This window comes from Saccoglossus kowalevskii, chromosome 6 (genome assembly GCF_978046115.1).
Source record: "Saccoglossus kowalevskii chromosome 6, keSacKowa6.1, whole genome shotgun sequence".
In the NCBI taxonomy this organism is placed as follows: Eukaryota; Metazoa; Hemichordata; class Enteropneusta; family Harrimaniidae; genus Saccoglossus; species Saccoglossus kowalevskii.
The window spans coordinates 5,040,634-5,063,590 of record NC_140646.1 but is presented as its reverse complement, the minus strand read 5'-3'; the positions used below and the strand labels follow the sequence as shown (position 1 = coordinate 5,063,590).

General features: G+C 35.4%; 1 protein-coding gene across 1 annotated transcript in view; it reads right to left on the bottom strand.

The window, feature by feature from the left end:
• Positions 1-428: 428 nt before the first annotated feature.
• LOC102800875 (ATP-dependent RNA helicase DDX1-like) overlaps positions 429-22,957 on the bottom strand; it is a 77,078-nt gene continuing 54,549 nt past the window's right edge. Inside the window, exons 21-32 of the mRNA XM_085499983.1 lie at positions 22,836-22,886; positions 19,024-19,098; positions 18,846-18,911; positions 15,895-15,949; positions 15,465-15,611; positions 13,198-13,292; positions 10,081-10,153; positions 9,451-9,523; positions 7,776-7,818; positions 7,068-7,163; positions 4,502-4,622; positions 429-1,839 (exon numbers count right to left, since the gene is read on the bottom strand). Coding sequence (XP_085356109.1) covers positions 1,712-1,839; positions 4,502-4,622; positions 7,068-7,163; positions 7,776-7,818; positions 9,451-9,523; positions 10,081-10,153; positions 13,198-13,292; positions 15,465-15,611; positions 15,895-15,949; positions 18,846-18,911; positions 19,024-19,098; positions 22,836-22,886 — 1,023 coding nt within the window. The 3' untranslated portion in view covers positions 429-1,711. The remainder of the gene's footprint in view (positions 1,840-4,501; positions 4,623-7,067; positions 7,164-7,775; positions 7,819-9,450; positions 9,524-10,080; positions 10,154-13,197; positions 13,293-15,464; positions 15,612-15,894; positions 15,950-18,845; positions 18,912-19,023; positions 19,099-22,835; positions 22,887-22,957) is intronic.

Here is a 22,957-nt window from a genome sequence, read left to right as displayed (position 1 = left end):
GGACGGACAGACTCAGGAACTCACGGACGGTCGGGGACATGTATCCTAAATGTACTAAATTTGAATGAAAACTGACAAAGCATGTCCAAAATACGACATTTTCAAAAAACAAGATGGCTGCCAGTCGGCCATTTTGAATCGAATCGCTAAACCACTGCATGTGCATATGTCCCACATAAAGTACTAGGCACATGCAAAGAATGAACGGAATCGGTACAAGGGATTCTGAGATATGACTCTGGACGGACAGACGCACGGACAGAGACCAAATTATAAGTCCCCGTTTTCAGACTTCGCCCGAACGGGGACTAATAAAAAAACCCTCCTGTGTGCTGAAGGTATTGGAGGCATGAAGTACAATAAGGAATACCATATTTACTACACATATTCAATGAAGCTATACTAAAAGAAATAACAAAATCAGAAAATTCATTTGAGGAAGTAATTTTTTATATCTATATTAGCCAATGGTATTAATTTATGTTTCTACATGGAAGTCTGCATGCAAGCATTTCTACTAGACAAAATAATGTACTAATGAAAAAATATTGGGATACTTTTTTCCTCCCTAGAAATTAGTTTAGATTAAAATCGAACTGCACGTCTGGTATACTTGGCCAGACACGTCAAATGGTATACTTGGCCAGACACGTCAAATGGTATACTTGGCCAGACACGTCAAATGGTATACTTGGCCAGACACGTCAAATGGTATACTTGGCCAGACACGTCAAATGGTATACTTGGCCAGACACGTCAAATGGTATACTTGGCCAGACACGTCAAATGGTATACTTGGCCAGACACGTCAAATGGTATACTTGGCCAGACACGTCAAATGGTATACTTGGCCAGACACGTCAAATGGTATACTTGGCCAGACACGTCAAATGGTATACTTGGCCAGACACGTCAAATGGTATACTTGGCCAGACACGTCAAATGGTATACTTGGCCAGACAATGGTAATTAGCCCTAAATTAAACAGTATACTTTTTGTGTTTTTAAAATCATATTGAAACAAAATAACCTAGATGTGTCCAAGAGCTATCATATATAACCAGCTGTGATAACAACATTTTATTTGTCCCATTTAGACAATGAAAACAATACAATGTAGTACAAGTACGTAAAATCTGTATTAGATGCCGCATCCCTAATAGAAGTCACACCCATTCTTTTTGAAAAATTGAGAATCTAAAACTCACCATGCTCTAATAGAAGCCGCATCCCCTCTGTTGCATTGTCCCATTTTAATAGAAGCCGCGGCTTCTAATACAGATTTTACATACTAAAAAAATATTTGTTGTTGATTCCCAATTTTTTAAAGATAAACTGGGAGTGGGGAAGATATTTAACACCTTTAACATCCATTGACATGTAATGTCAAAGCATTGTTCATCTTTTACATCCCATTCTTTAGTAAAAAGATGTTCAATGTTTTGTGACTTGACAGTCACATTTTCACTAAAGACATATGGATGTTTTTTTTTAGATTTCAGATCATTTCTAATAAACAAACATCCATCCAATATTGCAGCTTGTAATCTTACAATAAAGAGATACAGATTTATAGTTTCAATATTAGGACCAAGTAAGTCAATCAAAACAATGAATCTATCAATTTTGATAGGAATAAGCATACAATTGTATAATATATGGTAAGTTTGCAGTGTATAATGACAGTTTATTGAGGTGCTAAGTGTAGCAATTACAGTCCAAACAAAGTTGTCTTCTTATTACACAGGTGAAGAAAAGATGATTGTGCTTCTTTCTCCAACTCAGCAAGTTCCTTCACAGTTGGTGCCAGAATGTCAGCATGTCCCTTGTATAAACCACCTGAAAGAAACCACAACACAAACTTAACGCCAAAGTCAACTTTCTGCACTATTCAGAAATCTGCACAAGTTATACCATATTTTTTCTAAAATTAGCAAATTCTATTTGTTCCAAAATTATGAAAAAAATTGCATAAAAATGCATAACAAATGTGGAAAATATTGGCAATTTATGCAGTGAAAGAGTCAACATAGTTTGACAAGTACATATGAGATGTATAAAGTGTGACATGTACATATGTAATGTACATGTATAAAGTGTGACATGTACATATGGGATGTATAAAGTGTGACATGTACATATGTAATGTACATGTATAAAGTGTGACATGTACATATGTAATGTATAAAGTGTGACATGTACATATGGGATGTATAAAGTGTGACATGTACATATGTAATGTATAAAGTGTGACATGTACATATGGGATGTATAAAGTGTGACATGTACATATGGGATGTATAAAGTGTGACAAGTACATATGTAATGTATAAAGTGTGACAAGTACATATGAGATGTATAAAGTGTGACAAGTACATATGAGATGCATAAAGTGTGACATGTACATATGTGATGTATAAAGTGTAACATGTACATATGTGATGTATAAAGTGTGACATGTACATATGAGATGTATAAAGTGTGACATGTACATATGAGATGTATAAAGTGTGACATGTACATATGTAATGTATAAAGTGTGACATGTACATATGTAATGTATAGAGTGTGACATGTACATATGTGATGTATAAAGTGTGACATGTACATATGTGATGTATAAAGTGTGACATGTACATATGTGATGTATAAAGTGCGACATGTACATATGTTATGTATAAAGTGCGACATGTACATATGTTATGTATAAAGTGTGACATGTACATATGAGATTAATAAAGTGTGACATGTACATATGTAGTGTATAAATTGTGACATGTACATATGTAATGTATAAAGTGTGACATGTACATATGAGACGTATAAAGTGTGACATGTACATATGTAATGTATAAAGTGTGACATGTACATATGTAATGTATAAAGTGTGACATATGTAATGTATAGTGTGACATGTACATATGAGATGTATAAAGTGTGACATGTACATATGTAATGTATAAAGTGTGACATGTACATATGTAATGTATAAAGTGTGACATATGTAATGTATAGTGTGACATGTACATATGAGATGTATAAAGTGTGACATGTACATATGTAATGTATAAAGTGTGACATGTACATATGTAATGTATAAAGTGTGACATGTACATATGAGACGTATAAAGTGTGACATGTACATATGAGACGTATAAAGTGTGACATGTACATATGTAATGTATAAAGTGTGACATGTACATATGTAATGTATAAATTGTGACATGTACATATGTGATGTATAAATTGTGACATGTACATATGTGATGTATAAATTGTGACATGTACATATGTGATGTATAAATTGTGACATGTACTTATGTAATGTATAAAGTGTGACATGTACATATGTAATGTATAAAGTGTGACATGTACATATGTAATGTATAAATTGTGACATGCACATATGTAATGTATAAAGTGTGACATATGTAATGTATAAAGTGTGACATGTACATATGTAATGTATAAAGTGTGACATGTACATATGAGACGTATAAAGTGTGACATGTACATATGAGACGTATAAAGTGTGACATGTACATATGTAATGTATATTGTGTGACAAGTACATATGAGATGTATAAAGTGTGACATGTACATATGTAATGTATAAAGTGTGACATGTACATATGAGACGTATAAAGTGTGACATGTACATATGTAATGTATAAAGTGTGACATGTACATATGTGATGTATAAAGTGTGACATGTACATATGTAATGTATAAAGTGTGACATATGTAATGTATAGTGTGACATGTACATATGAGATGTATAAAGTGTGACATGTACATATGTAATGTATAAAGTGTGACATGTACATATGTAATGTATAAAGTGTGACATATGTAATGTATAGTGTGACATGTACATATGAGATGTATAAAGTGTGACATGTACATATGTAATGTATAAAGTGTGACATGTACATATGTAATGTATAAAGTGTGACATGTACATATGAGACGTATAAAGTGTGACATGTACATATGAGACGTATAAAGTGTGACATGTACATATGTAATGTATAAAGTGTGACATGTACATATGTAATGTATAAATTGTGACATGTACATATGTGATGTATAAATTGTGACATGTACATATGTGATGTATAAATTGTGACATGTACATATGTGATGTATAAATTGTGACATGTACTTATGTAATGTATAAAGTGTGACATGTACATATGTAATGTATAAAGTGTGACATGTACATATGTAATGTATAAATTGTGACATGCACATATGTAATGTATAAAGTGTGACATATGTAATGTATAAAGTGTGACATGTACATATGTAATGTATAAAGTGTGACATGCACCTGCAACCCACTATGTATTGTTGATATCGTTAGTTGTCTGCACATGGAAGATAAAATGGCTGCCAGTCACCCAAATTAGATCAGATCACAAAACATCTGTTAGTGAATATATATAAAATAATGTAAATAAATATAAATTTATTTCAAAATAACTGCTCATCCTCCTACCTGTCATTCGCCTTTTTTGACCATATGTTACTTTACCATCAAACTCATCAACTGGTATTTTCATATCTGAGGAACATTGTTGAATAGTCACACCAAGATGATCCTCAATATCAGCCAGGTACTATAAATCAAAATAAAACACTTTGTTCTCTTTTCAATAAACTACTATTATGTTTTAAGAACTGACATCATAACATGTACAGCACTCAATTTAAAAAAAATGAATTATTTTATCTTATGGAAAATAGAGGAAACATCTGTACACACAAAGAAAGCATACTTTTAACTTAATGTAGGCAAACACCCTGGGACATCTATACACAAAATGAAGGCATAACTCAATGTAGGCAAACACCCTGGGACATCTATATACAACATGAAGGCATAACTTAATGTAGGCAAACACCCTGGGACATCTATACACAAAATGAAGGCATAACTCAATGTAGGCAAACACCCTGGGACATCTATATACAACATGAAGGCATAACTCAATGTAGGCAAACACCCTGGGACATCTATATACAACATGAAGGCATAACTCAATGTAGGCAAACACCCTGGGACATCTATATACAACATGAAGGCATAACTTAATGTAGGCAAACACCCTGGGACATCTATACACAAAATGAAGGCATAACTCAATGTAGGCAAACACTCTGGGACATCTATACACAAAATGAAGGCATAACTCAATGTAGGCAAACACCCTGGGACATCTATATACAACATGAAGGCATAACTTAATGTAGGCAAACACCCTGGGACATCTATACACAAAATGAAGGCATAACTCAATGTAGGCAAACACCCTGGAACATCTACACACAAAATGAAGGCATAACTCAATGTAGGCAAACACCCTGGGACATCTATATACAAAATTAAGGCATAACTCAATGTAGGCAAACACCCTGGGACATCTATATACAACATGAAGGCATAACTTAATGTAGGCAAACACTCTGGGACATCTATACACAAAATGAAGGCATAACTCAATGTAGGCAAACACCCTGGGACATCTATACACAAAATGAAGGCATAACTCAATGTAGGCAAACACCCTGGGACATCTATATACAACATGAAGGCATAACTTAATGTAGGCAAACACCCTGGGACATCTATACACAAAATGAAGGCATAACTCAATGTAGGCAAACACCCTGGAACATCTACACACAAAATGAAGGCATAACTCAATGTAGGCAAACACCCTGGGACATCTATATACAAAATGAAGGCATAATTCAATGTAGGCAAACACCCTGGGACATCTACACACAAAATGAAGGCATAACTCAATGTAGGCAAACACCCTGGGACATCTGTACACAAAATGAAGGCATAACTCAATGTAGGCAAACACCCTGGGACATCTACACACAAAATGAATGCATAACTCAATGTAGGCAAACACCCTGGGACATCTACACACAAAATGAAGGCATAACTCAATGTAGACAAAAAAACCCTGGGACATCTATACACAAAATGAAGGCATAACTCAATGTAGGCAAACACCCTGGGGACATCTATACACAAAATGAAGGCATAACTCAATGTAGGCGAACACCCTGGGGACATCTATACACAAAATGAAGGCATAACTCAATGTAGGCAAACACTCTGGGACATCTACACACAAAATGAAGGCATAACTCAATGTAGGCAAACACCCTGGGACATCTATACACAAAATGAAGGCATAACTCAATGTAGGCGAACACCCTGGGACATCTATACACAAAATGAAGGCATAACTCAATGTAGGCAAACACCCTGGGACATCTATACACAAAATGAAGGCATAACTCAATGTAGGCAAACACCCTGGGACATCTATACACAAAATGAAGGCATAACTCAATGTAGGCAAACACCCTGGGACATCTACACACAAAATGAAGGCATAAATCAATGTAGGCAAACACCCTGGGACATCTATACACAAAATGAAGGCATAACTCAATGTAGGCAAACACCCTGGGACATCTATACACAAAATGAAGGCATAACTCAATGTAGGCAAACACCCTGGGACATCTATACACAAAATGAAGGCATAACTCAATGTAGGCAAACACCCTGGGACATCTACACACAAAATGAAGGCATAACTCAATGTAGGCAAACACCCTGGGACATCTACACACAAAATGAAGGCATAACTCAATGTAGGCAAACACCCTGGGACATCTACACACAAAATGAAGGCATAACTCAATGTAGGCAAACACCCTGGGACATCTGTACACAAAATGAAGGCATAACTCAATGTAGGCAAACACCCTGGGACATCTACACACAAAATGAAGGCATAACTCAATGTAGGCAAACACCCTGGGACATCTATATACAAAATGAAGGCATAACTCAATGTAGGCAAACACCCTGGGACATCTATACACAAAATGAAGGCATAACTCAATGTAGGCAAACACCCTGGGACATCTATACACAAAATGAAGGCATAACTCAATGTAGGCAAACACCCTGGGACATCTATATACAAAGTTAATCATATATAAGCTACCATTATAGTCAGCTGGTTTCATACCTGCATTTCATTATACCAAATACAGCATCCACCATACTCTGTTAAATTTGTGTTGTTGCAGCTTTTTCCACGACTAGGACAACCATGGTACCACACCTATGAATAAAACATAGTGTAAGTATTACAATCTTGTCAATACAGAACCTAGATTAGATAACCATATATGGTTGGATAACAAACCAACATGGCAAAAGTGAGTATAAAAGTCCTGAAACAATGCAATAATGTATTATCCATTATCCAATCTTATGCAGGTATCAAAGTAATTGAGCTTGTAGTTTTCAAGAAGAGTTCAAAAATAGCTGTTTTTACCAAAAATTACTACCGGTATACATGTACTTGCTAAAAATAGACAATTGAAGATATCGTCACAAAATGAGCAAATATGATAGAGTTCACCTAAAGTACATATATACCAAGTATCAAAGTAATTGGCCTAAAAGTTTTGAAGAATAAGTAAAAAATAACATTTTTTAAAACAAAAATATTCATTAAAATTGAGTATTGATATATTGTCACAAAATTAACAAATCTGACAGAGGTACACTGAAGGTACATACATACTAAGTATTAACAAAATTGGTCTAGTAGTGTAGTAGTAGTGTAGAAAAACGACAGATGACCGGACAGCGACAGACAATCACATATATGAACAGATTTGCATTTTAATGACAGTCGAGCTAAAAACATAAAAAGTAGTAGTCTTACCTTTTCTTGTACCTTGGCAACTAATGATATTGCTAATCCCATTCTGACAACAAAAATAGAAATATGTATGAAAAGCAAGAAGGTAGGCAGATGACAATAATCAAGTCACACTTAATTCCTAATAAAAAAGATCTCTGTTTAATACTTGCAAGTGAGAGCCGTTTCTGTCTAATGTTTGAAAACATTTCAAAAACTGTTTACAATCTACCGTACTTGACCGCGTTAGCGCCCAGGGGCCTCAACTCAGAAAATCACGATTTTTTAGGGGTGGGCGCTTACCCGAGCACCCCCCTCGAAAAAGAGTGCAAATGAAAATTTTGATTCATCAAGTGACAAATTACGTCTTTGAGGGAAAATCAAATTACTTAATTAGTTGCGTCGTCATTGATTTTCACAATGAAGAAACAGAAATGATCACAAAAAATACGCACATTTTATTACAATATTAATTACGTACCACCATAATTTACGGAATTAAAAACATTTGAGTCTGTTGGAACACAGTCTCAGTCAAAATTGTCGTATTATTTCCACCATGATGCATTTGCAGATTTGACCTACAGCAGCGTCCTTTGACCTAATGGGTCAAGTTGGTTATTAAACTAATCAGAATGCTGTGTTTTGACTGCCGTAATTCTTCGGAAATTACCGAAGACTTTCCGGTAACACAATGCGGAAGTGAATTATCGATGTTGAAGTACGATCTGTTGGAATTGATTTCAGCAAATAAACGACATGGTTTTTCCAAAAAAATGGTAACTAGCCATTTTTGAGAGGTAAACTGAATATGGCATGAAATATTTATTGCATTTTACTTGTATTATCAGGTCATTGTCGAAGCGTAGTTTACACACGGTTATCGTATTCTACGCATTCACAACATGTTCACAGCGATCGATATTCACGCTGTATCATATAAAAACGATTACAAAGATTCGTTATGCAAGACCAAGTCTTAAATTAGTTGCATTTTGATGGGGTGGGCGCTTTGCCGAATGTGACCCCAAATATAAAAATTGTGCAAAAGTGGGGGATGGGCGCTTGCCCGGGCATGGGTGCTAACGCGGTCGAGTACGGTATTATGAGTGTCTTTTGTTGTTCTGCTTAAGCCTGCTTTACTTTTCAAAAATTCAAGATAGAAACACCAATCCTACTTCATTGACCTAAAGCACTAAATCATTGTTTGTCACATCCTGTTTTGTATGGTACCTACAGCAACATATGTAACACATATAAAATACATTGTTTACATGAAATTCAAACACATGTTCTGTGATAACTGATAGCATTTTAATCAATCTGCCCACACCACCAACAACTTTGACACAATGCTCAAGAGACTATATTTGTGGCCCTGCAAAGTTTAGAATGATGCAAAGTCAAACTTGTAGCATTGTTTAGTTGGTCAAACCAAGCAAAGTATCATAAATTAATACTTGCTACTATTAATAATACAAAATATAAATAACCAAAAATGACTGGAAAGATTGTTATCTTTGAATTAGGAGTTAGGCTTTCTAGAACAATGTTATGGGGATAACATTTGATACAAAAGTGGATATATAAGCACATGAATTGAGTTTCACTTTAAGTGTTTTGGCAAAATCATGTTCTTCAACATTGCACACTGCTATTTCTTAAAATGGATAATCACCATAATCACATTATCTCTTACCTGTCAGCTCTGCCAACACGACCAATGCGATGGACATAGTTAGACTTCTCATCAGGCATTGTAACATTAATGACTAAAATAAAATAAAAACAATCATTTTATTGTAATTTCTCTGCAAAGGTTGTAGTTGCCTTAAAAAATGGGGTCTACTGAAGTCAGGATATACTTACCAAAAGGAACTCCACATTGGGTCTACTGAAGTCAGGATATACTTACCAAAAGGAACTCCACATTGGGTCTACTGAAGTCAGGATATACTTACCAAAAGGAACTCCACATTGGGTCTACTGAAGTCAGGATATACTTACCAAAAGGAACTCCACATTGGGTCTACTGAAGTCAGGATATACTTACCAAAAGGAACTCCACATTGGGTCTACTGAAGTCAGGATATACTTACCAAAAGGAACTCCACATTGGGTCTACTGAAGTCAGGATATACTTACCAAAAGGAACTCCACATTGGGTCTACTGAAGTCAGGATATACTTACCAAAAGGAACTCCACATTGGGTCTACTGAAGTCAGGATATACTTACCAAAAGGAACTCCACATTGGGTCTACTGAAGTCAGGATATACTTACCAAAAGGAACTCCACATTGGGTCTACTGAAGTCAGGATATACTTACCAAAAGGAACTCCACGTACATCAATCCCCCGGGCAGCAACATCAGTACAGATCAGAAACCGAACTTTGTTGTCCTACATTTAAAATAAATAATATTTCATAGACAGAACACTCATTATTTTTAACACAATCACTTTTTTAGAAGTAAATCACCATGATGTAAAAATGTGATATGTTAGAAAAAACAGTGATATTTTTTTATATTTTATTTTGGTGATTCAAAATTGTGGAGAAAGTATTTAACACCTTTCATAGTCGTCAAAGCATACATACAGTGAAGTGCAATTTACCCGCTCATACCAATTCAAAATAAACACTGATTATTTTAAAGTAAAATGTTGTCATAGTGTTTCATGACTTGACAATCACATTTTTGACATTTTACAATCTACCACTCAAAGAACCATGTTGCACTGTGAAATTTATGTCAGTTTTCTCGTAAAAGCACAAACCAAATGGCCATTGTCAGGGCCAACATACACTTCAAAAAGAGAAGTACCATACAAATGGCCATTGTCAGGGACAACATACACTTCAAAAAGAGAAGTACCGTACAAATGGCCATTGTCAGGGACAACATACACTTCAAAAAGAGAAGTACCGTACAAATGGCCATTGTCAGGGCCAACATACACTTCAAAAAGAGAAGTACCGTACAAATGGCCATTGTCAGGGCCAACATACACTTCAAAAAGAGAAGTACCATACAAATGGCCATTGTCAGGGCCAACATACCGTACAAAAAGAGAAGTACCGTACAAATGGCCATTGTCAGGGCCAACATACCGTACAAAAAGAGAAGTACCGTACAAATGGCCATTGTCAGGGCCAACATACACTTCAAAAAGAGAAGTACCATACAAATGGCCATTGTCAGGGCCAACATACACTTCAAAAAGAGAAGTACCGTACAAATGGCCATTGTCAGGGACAACATACACTTCAAAAAGAGAAGTACCGTACAAATGGCCATTGTCAGGGCCAACATACACTTCAAAAAGAGAAGTACCGTACAAATGGCCATTGTCAGGGCCAACATACACTTCAAAAAGAGAAGTACCGTACAAATGGCCATTGTCAGGGCCAACATACCGTACAAAAAGAGAAGTACCGTACAAATGGCCATTGTCAGGGCCAACATACACTTCAAAAAGAGAAGTACCATACAAATGGCCATTGTCAGGGCCAACATACCGTACAAAAAGAGAAGTACCGTACAAATGGCCATTGTCAGGGCCAACATACACTTCAAAAAGAGAAGTACCATACAAATGGCCATTGTCAGGGCCAACATACCGTACAAAAAGAGAAGTACCATACAAATGGCCATTGTCAGGGCCAACATACCGTACAAAAAGAGAAGTACCGTACAAATGGCCATTGTCAGGGCCAACATACACTTCAAAAAGAGAAGTACCGTACAAATGGCCATTGTCAGGGCCAACATACACTTCAAAAAGAGAAGTACCATACAAATGGCCATTGTCAGGGCCAACATACCGTACAAAAAGAGAAGTACCATACAAATGGCCATTGTCAGGGCCAACATACACTTCAAAAAGAGAAGTACCGTACAAATGGCCATTGTCAGGGCCAACATACACTTCAAAAAGAGAAGTACCGTACAAATGGCCATTGTCAGGGCCAACATACACTTCAAAAAGAGAAGTACCGTACAAATGGCCATTGTCAGGGCCAACATACACTTCAAAAAGAGAAGTACCATACAAATGGCCATTGTCAGGGCCAACATACACTTCAAAAAGAGAAGTACCGTACAAATGGCCATTGTCAGGGCCAACATACACTTCAAAAAGAGAAGTACCGTACAAATGGCCATTGTCAGGGCCAACATACACTTCAAAAAGAGAAGTACCGTACAAATGGCCATTGTCAGGGCCAACATACACTTCAAAAAGAGAAGTACCGTACAAATGGCCATTGTCAGGGCCAACATACACTTCAAAAAGAGAAGTACCGTACAAATGGCCATTGTCAGGGCCAACATACCGTACAAAAAGAGAAGTACCGTACAAATGGCCATTGTCAGGGCCAACATACACTTCAAAAAGAGAAGTACCGTACAAATGGCCATTGTCAGGGCCAACATACACTTCAAAAAGCGAAGTACCATACAAATGGCCATTGTCAGGGCCAACATACACTTCAAAAAGAGAAGTACCATACAAATGGCCATTGTCAGGGCCAACATACACTTCAAAAAGAGAAGTACCGTACAAATGGCCATTGTCAGGGCCAACATACACTTCAAAAAGAGAAGTACCGTACAAATGGCCATTGTCAGGGCCAACATACCGTACAAAAAGAGAAGTACCGTACAAATGGCCATTGTCAGGGCCAACATACACTTCAAAAAGAGAAGTACCGTACAAATGGCCATTGTCAGGGTCAACATACACTTCAAAAAGAGAAGTACCGTACAAATGGCCATTGTCAGGGCCAACATACACTTCAAAAAGAGAAGTACCATACAAATGGCCATTATCAGGGCCAACATACACTTCAAAAAGAGAAGTACCGTACAAATGGCCATTGTCAGGGCCAACATACACTTCAAAAAGAGAAGTACCGTACAAATGGCCATTGTCAGGGACAACATACACTTCAAAAAGAGAAGTACCGTACAAATCTCATTTCTTTAAGCAATGAAACACATATACACATGTGTAGATGACCAGTAAAAACACCCTAGACCTATCTATAACCGGGGATGACTTTAATTGTTAATTCTCTCTAGGAATAGGATTGGTCTTATACCCAAGAAGGCAGTTATGACTGGGGAAGTATGGTAAGTGTATATGTAATGAAAAGCTCTGACTGCTAATACAGAGTTGATGTATGACATCATAAAAAACCCAAGCCCCCCCCCCCCCAAAAAAAAAAACAAAGGTGAACATAGAGTTCTAACGACTCAAAGAGATAAACTAGTGTAACCATCATAAGCATTCTATTTCAACAAAGTTACTATACGTATTAGTTATACTGTCTAAATATGTAACAAACTTGAACACAAACATGTACTGGGAACTTTTAAAATTGCAAGCACTATTAATGCAATAATGCTAAACATTATGATATAATAAATTCAATAATTTACTTTGAACATCTGCAAATTCTGACGACGTTCTGGCGGTCTTCTATCACCATGGAGACAAACACATGAAAATTGATGGTTGTATTTGGAACGAGGACCTAGAATGTAAGAAGCATAATCACTAATAACTAAAAAGGATTTGGAAGAGACATTAAACTACAGAATATTTTAATATTTATAAATAAAAATATATTAATGTATTTTTTGACCAATGATATTTCATAATTGCTACAGAATTATCTGATGATTTATGTGAATTATTTTGGTGGTAAATTAATTAACTACATAAATGTAGCTGGACAAAATATATTTCCAGGAAATGATGGAAGCATGAAATAACTCCTGTGAGCTGAGAGTAATGAAGACAATGATTGAAGGCAGGAAATAACTCCTGTGAGCTGAGAGTAATGGAGACAATGATTGAAGGCATGAAATAACTCCTGTGAGCTGAGAGTAATGGAGACAATGATTGAAGGCATGAAATAACTCCTGTAAGCTGAGAGTAATGGAGACAATGATTGAAGGCATGAAATAACTCCTGTAAGCTGAGAGTAATGGAGACAATGATTGAAGGCTTGAAATAACTTCTGTGAGCTAAGAGTAATGAAGACAATGATTGAAGGCATGAAATAACTCATATGAGCTGAGAGTAATGAAGACAATGATGGAAAGCATGAAATAACTCATATGAGCTGAGAGTAATGAAGACAATGATGGAAAGCATGAAATAACTCATATGAGCTGAGAGTAATGAAGACAATGATTGAAGGCATGAAATAACTCCTGTAAGCTGAGAGTAATGAAGACAATGATGGAAGGCATGAAATGACTTATGTGAGCTGAGAGTAATGAAGACAATGATGGAAGGCATGAAATAACTCATATGAGCTGAGAGTAATGAAGACAATGATGGAAAGCATGAAATAACTCATATGAGCTGAGAGTAATGAAGACAATGATTGAAGGCATGAAATAACTCCTGTAAGCTGAGAGTAATGAAGACAATGATTGAAGGCATGAAATAACTCATATGAGCTGAGAGTAATGAAGACAATGATTGAAGGCATGAAATAGCTCCTGTAAGCTGAGAGTAATGAAGACAGTGATTGAAGGCATGAAATAACTCATATGAGCTGAGAGTAATGAAGACAATGATTGAAGGCATGAAATAGCTCCTGTAAGCTGAGAGTAATGAAGACAATGTTGGAAAGCATGAAATAACTCCTGTAAGCTGAGAGTAATGAAGACAATGATGGAAGGCATGAAATAACTCATATGAGCTGAGAGTAATGAAGACAACGATGGAAAGCATGAAATAACTCCTGTAAGCTGAGAGTAATGAAGACAATGATGGAAAGCATGAAATAACTCATGTGAGCTGAGAGTAATGAAGACAATGATTGAAGGCATGAAATAACTCCTGTGAGCTGAGAGTAATGAAGACAATGATGAAAGGCATGAAATAACTCCTGTAAGCTGAGAGTAATGAAGACAATGATGGAAAGGAAATAACTCATGTGAGCTGAGAGTGATGAAGACAATGATGGAAAGGAAATAACTCGTATGAGCTGAGAGTAATGAAGACAATGATGGAAAGCATGAAATAACTCCTGTAAGCTGAGAGTAATGAAGACAATGATGGAAGGCATGAAATAACTCCTGTGAGCTGAGAGTAATGAAGACAATAATAGAAGGCATGAAAAACTCCTGTGAGCTGAGAGTAATGAAGACAATAATGGAAGGCATGACATAACTCCTGTGAGCTGAGAGTATGCAAACATTTCAACCAAGAACCATACACTTCTGTGGATTACCTATGTACAGAGTTTCAGTAAAATCCATTGAGAGGTTTCTGGTTAATTGGTGAAAAAGGCTAAATAAACTAATGCATGTTGAATAATATGCATACAATTCAACCATAAAATGAGGTCTGTGGGATATACCAGAGAATCATCAAAACATTTCCAAAACTGTCAATATCAAAGGTGTTTTTGATGTGTTAATCATCGGTCAAATGTCACACACAGTGAATAATTGGGATTATTATGAAGCCACAATGAATTTGATGAAACTAAAAAATAGATATTCAGCTTATTTTTACCATGTAATGCAACACAGTTCTGTGAAATATAAACAACATTATGGAGAAAACACACAACATTAAATTTTTGCTCAGAAACCTAGAAATGCAAAGAAGGTAAAGATATATCTTGGCTTTCCATAAAATGATTAATAGGCATTCCAAAAAGAGAAACCACAACTGTACTTACCACCACCCATTGTTGCGAAATAGCGTTCAATATTATCACAATCAATCTTAGTTCGACAGAAGATAATAGCTTTATCCATCTTGTGTTCCTTTATGGCGGCAACTAAGTACTCTGGCTTCAGAAGTTTTACAGCTTCAGACAATGTCTCTGGGAAAACAAACATTGTTTCAGAATTTTATTGCCTACATTCAGTCTCAGGGCAGGTTCTATATTCCTGCACTAATAAATCATTGCACTAAAATACAAATGTATATAAATTGAGGACTAATTGATCAAGCAAGGGGACTGCATATTCCACAGGAAACCATATAACGGAACCATGCTCATTTAAATTACCAGAATACAGTAGAGGAGGTTCTCCTATAAATAGTAGTTTGAGACACACAACCACAAGTTTCAGAGACTTTTTAGAACACTAAGATATATTTACCTGGATTTGAGACATTGCCAGCTCTGATGTTGTCTTTAAAGTGTACACCATCAGTCTGTGAAGAAATAAACAAATATTTACTATCAGTATATGTAGTAGAATGTGATAACTGCATCACTGTATTCAGTATATGTAGTAGAATGTGATAACTGCATCACTGTGTTCAGTACATGTAGTAGGATGTGATAACTGCATCACTGTGTTCAGTACATGTAGTAGGGTGTGATAACTGCACCACTGTGTTCAGTATATGTAGTAGGATGTGATAACTGCAACACTGTGTTCAGTATATGTAGTAGGATGTGATAACTGCATCACTGTATTCAGTACATGTAGTAGGATGTGATAACTGCATCACTGTATTCAGTATATGTAGTAGGATGTGATAACTGCATCACTGTATTCAGTATATGTAGTAGGATGTGATAACTGCATCACTGTATTCAGTACATGTAGTAGAATGTGATAACTGCATCACTGTATTCAGTATATGTAGTAGGATGTGATAACTGCATCACTGTGTTCAGTATATGTAGTAGAATGTGATAACTGCATCACTGTATTCAGTACATGTAGTAGGATGTGATAACTGCATCACTGTATTCAGTACATGTAGTAGGATGTGATAACTGCATCACTGTATTCAGTATATGTAGTAGAATGTGATAACTGCATCACTGTATTCAGTACATGTAGTAGGATGTGATAACTGCATCACTGTATTCAGTATATGTAGTAGAATGTGATAACTGAATCACTGTATTCAATACATGTAGTAGGATGTGATAACTGCATCACTGTATTCAGTACATGTAGTAGAATGTGATAACCGAATCACTGTATTCAGTACATATAGTAGGATGTGATAACCGAATCACTGTATTCAGTACATGTAGTAGGATGTGATAACTGCATCACTGTATTCAGTACATGTAGTAGGATGTGATAACTGCATCACTGTATTCAGTACATGTAGTAGAATGTGATAACTGAATCACTGTATTCAATACATGTAGTAGGATGTGATAACTGCATCACTGTGTTCAGTACATGTAGTAGGATGTGATAACTGCATCACTGTATTCAGTACATGTAGTAGGATGTGATAACTGCATCACTGTATTCAGTATATGTAGTTGGATGTGATAACTGCATCACTGTATTCAGTACATGTAGTAGGATGTGATAACTGCATCACTGTATTCAGTACATGCAGTAGAATGTGATAACTGCATCACTGTATTCAGTACATGTAGTTGGATGTGATAACTGAATCACTGTATTCAGTACATGTAGTAGGATGTGATAACTGCATCACTGTATTCAGTATATGTAGTAGAATGTGATAACTGCACCACTGCATTCAATATATGCAGTAGGATGTGATAACTGCACCACTGTGTTCAGTACATGTAGTAGAATGTGATAACTGCATCACTGTATTCAGTACATGTAGTAGAATGTGATAACTGCAACACTGTGTTCAGTATATGTAGTAGGATGTGATAACTGCATCACTGTATTCAGTACATGTAGTAGGATGTGATAACTGCATCACTGTATTCAGTATATGTAGTAGGATGTGATAACTGCATCACTGTATTCAGTATATGTAGTAGGATGTGATAACTGCATCACTGTATTCAGTACATGTAGTAGAATGTGATAACTGCATCACTGTATTCAGTATATGTAGTAGGATGTGATAACTGCATCACTGTGTTCAGTATATGTAGTAGAATGTGATAACTGCATCACTGTATTCAGTACATGTAGTAGGATGTGATAACTGCATCACTGTATTCAGTACATGTAGTAGGATGTGATAACTGCATCACTGTATTCAGTATATGTAGTAGAATGTGATAACTGCATCACTGTATTCAGTACATGTAGTAGGATGTGATAACTGCATCACTGTATTCAGTATATGTAGTAGAATGTGATAACTGAATCACTGTATTCAATACATGTAGTAGGATGTGATAACTGCATCACTGTATTCAGTACATGTAGTAGAATGTGATAACCGAATCACTGTATTCAGTACATATAGTAGGATGTGATAACCGAATCACTGTATTCAGTACATGTAGTAGGATGTGATAACTGCATCACTGTATTCAGTACATGTAGTAGGATGTGATAACTGCATCACTGTATTCAGTACATGTAGTAGAATGTGATAACTGAATCACTGTATTCAATACATGTAGTAGGATGTGATAACTGCATCACTGTGTTCAGTACATGTAGTAGGATGTGATAACTGCATCACTGTATTCAGTACATGTAGTAGGATGTGATAACTGCATCACTGTATTCAGTATATGTAGTTGGATGTGATAACTGCATCACTGTATTCAGTACATGTAGTAGGATGTGATAACTGCATCACTGTATTCAGTACATGCAGTAGAATGTGATAACTGCATCACTGTATTCAGTACATGTAGTTGGATGTGATAACTGAATCACTGTATTCAGTACATGTAGTAGGATGTGATAACTGCATCACTGTATTCAGTATATGTAGTAGAATGTGATAACTGCACCACTGCATTCAATATATGCAGTAGGATGTGATAACTGCACCACTGTGTTCAGTACATGTAGTAGAATGTGATAACTGCATCACTGTATTCAGTACATGTAGTAGAATGTGATAACTGCATCACTGTGTTCAGTATATGTAGTAGAATGTGATAACTGCACCACTGCATTCAATATATGCAATAGGATGTGATAACTGCATCACTGTATTCAGTACATGTAGTAGAATGTGATAACTGCATCACTGTGTTCAGTATATGTAGTAGAATGTGATAACTGCACCACTGCATTCAATATATGCAATAGGATGTGATAACTGCACTACACTGTTTATTATGAGTAGCAATACAAAAGTGCACCATTCATACATTTTGTGAATGGACATAATGATTACTCACTTCAAAATTCTTGGAGCTAATAAGTTTTTGCCATGCAAAATCATCTTTAGGATCAACCATGACAACCTACAAGACAATGATATGAGTTGTCAACAAAATAATTTACAGCACATTTTAAACATTTTTTACAGTGTACAACAATCAAAGCAAGATTTAGTATGGTAAACGCAATACTTACAACATGATGTACAGTGTCTGGAACACTGTCTTGTCCTTTCAAATCAACCCACGTGGGAAAATGCATAATTTTCTCCTAAAAATGAATGGTTATGTATAAAGGTGAACAGTTATAATGTTTAAAAATGTCCTGTGGGTAGTATTCATGCAGTATGGGAGAGCAATAAAATAATAAATGTCAAAAAGACTGTCCACTTAGATAGATAACTGCATGCTATTGGTCGCCCACCTCATTACGAATGCCTACATTAGACAGCTAGTAGTTATTAAGAATTCTACATTTTGTCTGAAATTTGTTGTTTAGAATGGAGGTTTGTGTGTGTGAAGAGTGCATGTCTTAATTCAATAGTTTGACAGGATCAATAGAGCACAAAAATGGCTGGCAGTCAGTTAATTGAGAAGAATATTCACAACATGTCTTTTGAATGAAATGTTATGCATCAGCAGTCCACCGAGTAAAAACAACTTTACTTGAACAAAAATGTCTGAGAAATGATTACAGATAAATATGAATAATTTTGCATTAAATTGGTTGGTTGGCCAATTGAATGGATTCACAAAAATATACTGGTACTGATGTATGTATTGGTATAATATTATGTATTAAGAATAAACAAAAACAGTCATTGCATTCAAGAGAAACTGGCATAGATACTACAAAATCAAAGAAAGCTTAGAAAGAACTCCTGTATATTAGAGGCATGAAGTTAGCACATGTGCTTCTATTAGAGCAAATATACCTGCATGCAATGATCTGGGGGGTTCGGGTAGCTATGGTTTAACTTTAATAACATCTATGTACCAAGTTTCATTGTAGTGTGATGATCAGTACTTGAGATATCAGTGAAAAAGCCGAAAATTTACTAATCATTATGCAAATAAGGTAATTATATGTACATACTTTTTATTATTATTATTATTCTTTATTCCGCACTATATGGCCACCGGCCTAAAGTACTGTTATATTTCAAAGCTAAAATTACACACAGTCGCTTTAAAATTACAAGATACTATACTTCAAATTATACTTCCATTTCAGTTTCTCTGTAATGAAAACTCTTAAACAAATATTTACCCAAACCTAATAATATATACGGGTTAGTACTATGTAGCAATGCAATGCAATGAATTTCATCTTGGTTGGTGGTGAAAAATAATAAATAATAATGTACATACTTTCAACCAAAACTAATAAAGTCTGTGAATAGTCATAGAGCATATATATACCAAGTTTCATTGAAATGTAATGATTATTACTTGAAATATCAGCAGAAAGACCAAAACATTAAACAAATTATGTAATTTATATGCATGGATATTAACCCAAAACTCATCAGATCTCTGCATTGTCTTATGACATCTGTGTACCAAGTTTCATAGTCATGTGGGGAATAGTACGGTACTCATGATATCAGTGATAAAGTTGAAAATTGACAAATCATTATGCAAATTAGGTAAATAATATGCAAGGGATTTTTACCCAAAACTAATTAAGTCTGCGCATTCTCCCAGAGCACCTATGTACCAAGTTTCATCAAAATCCAATGAGTGAGTCTTTAGATATCAGTGGAACATTCATAGAACAGCTAATTATCATGCAAAATAGATAATTAATAAGCACAGATTCTAACCAAAACCTAATGAAATCTGCACATTAGCCCAGAGCATCTATGTACCAAGTTTCATCAAAAACCAACATAAGGTTCTTTAAATATCAGTGGAACAGATGGACAACACACACACACACACACACACACACACACACACACACACACACACACACTTGTATTGCAATATGTTCCGAGGACTTCATTGGATTAACTTTTAATATAGTTGAATTAACTTTTAATATAGTTGCGATATGAACTCGATTAAAACGCGTTCCTATATAGGGTTGCGTTTTAATTGGAGTTTAATTAAACTCAATTACAATGCAATACAATGGAGAATTGCATTTTAATTAAGTTTAATTAAACAAGAGTTGAATATCCGGTGACTGAACATAGAAATGTTTGCGAAGCTTAGGTTTAGTATCGGGGTAAGGTATGGTACAATTATATTAATATTAATATAACGTGAACCATACCTTCCCCCGATACTAAACCTAAGCTACGCAAAACGTATTAATAATCGAATTAACTATTAATATAAATTATGTTTTCCGAGGACTATGAAAAAGGTCCTCGGAAGGTGTGTATGTCCTCGGAAGTAGGTATATATCTGTATTTTTGTCCTCGCAACATATAGCAATCCAAACACACACGCACACACACACACACATACATACAGACAGGTTAACTGCAAAGACTCCGATTGTGTGCTTCGCACATGGAGTCAAAAACAAAATGGCCACCAGTAGGCCATATTTGTAAAAATCACAATATATATGAAATGATGTACATTTGTAACCCAATATGTATGATCATCATACCAACTTTGATCAAAATCTTCCCAGCCATCTATGCAAACAGCTCTGGACATGAATGAATATCAGTAGTAGCAAATATAACGTCTAAATATATAGACTGCAGTCAGCCATTTTTGTTCAGAACTTTATGTTACTTGACATACATATGTACTTCATACATTACACACAGCATACAGCACAATGGCACCATGTGTTAATAATTTTAAAATTAATCCTGACAAGCAGCCTATCGGCTGAGATAGCTCCGCTGTTAGCAATGCACATTTCAATTAAAGAACTGAAGACATCTTTAGAAAATGAACAATATGTATAGTATCAAAGCAATCGGACTTACAGTTTTTAACAAGAAGTCGAAAATATCACTTTCTACCAAAAATGACAAAAATATTCACCAAAATTAGAGAATTGAAGATATCATCACGAAATGAACAAATCTGAGAAAGGTCTACATGTAGTATCTATATATGTAATATCAAAGCAATTGAACTTTTGGTTTTTAACAAGAAGTCGAAAATATCACTTTTTACCAAAAATTACAAAAATATTCACCAAAATTAGAGAATTGAAGATATCATCACGAAATGAACAAATCTGAGAGAGGTCCACATGTAGTACCTATATATGTAGTATCAAAGCAATTGGACTTGCGGTTTTTAACAAGAAGTCGAAAATATCACTTTCTACCAAAAATGACAAAAATATTCACCAAAATTAGAGAATTGAAGATATCATCACGAAATGAACAAATCTGAGAAAGGTCTACATGTAGTATCTATATATGTAATATCAAAGCAATTGAACTTTTGGTTTTTAACAAGAAGTCGAAAATATCACTTTTTACCAAAAATTACAAAAATATTCACCAAAATTAGAGAATTGAAGATATCATCACGAAATGAACAAATCTGAGAGAGGTCCACATGTAGTACCTATATATGTAGTATCAAAGCAATTGGACTTGCGGTTTTTAACAAGAAGTCGAAAATATCACTTTTTACAAAAAATGACAAAAATATTCACCAAAATTAGAGAATTAAAGATATCATTACAAAATGAACAAATCTGAGAGAGGTCCACATGTAGTAACTATATATGTAATATCAAAGCAATTGCACTTGCGGTTTTTAACAAGAAGTCGAAAAGATCACTTTTTACCAAAAATATTCACCAAAATTAGAGAATTGAAGATATCAAGATGAAATGAACAAACCTCAGAGAGGTCTACCCAAGGTACATATACACCAAGTATCAAAGCATTCAGGCTTGTAGTTTTCAAGAAGAAGTCGAAAAAGTAAAACATTGACACGGACGACGGACAATCACTCATATGATAAGCTCCGCTCGACAAAGTCGACAGCGGAGCTAAAAATTGTTTGTGTACTTACAGCAAGTTTTTTGACATCAAATGAGTGCAGAGTCGCAGAACAAACAACCAACTGAAATGAGATCATAAAACAGGCTGTCATATTAACTTGATAAGAAATTGTCTTCAAACCATGCAGGATGT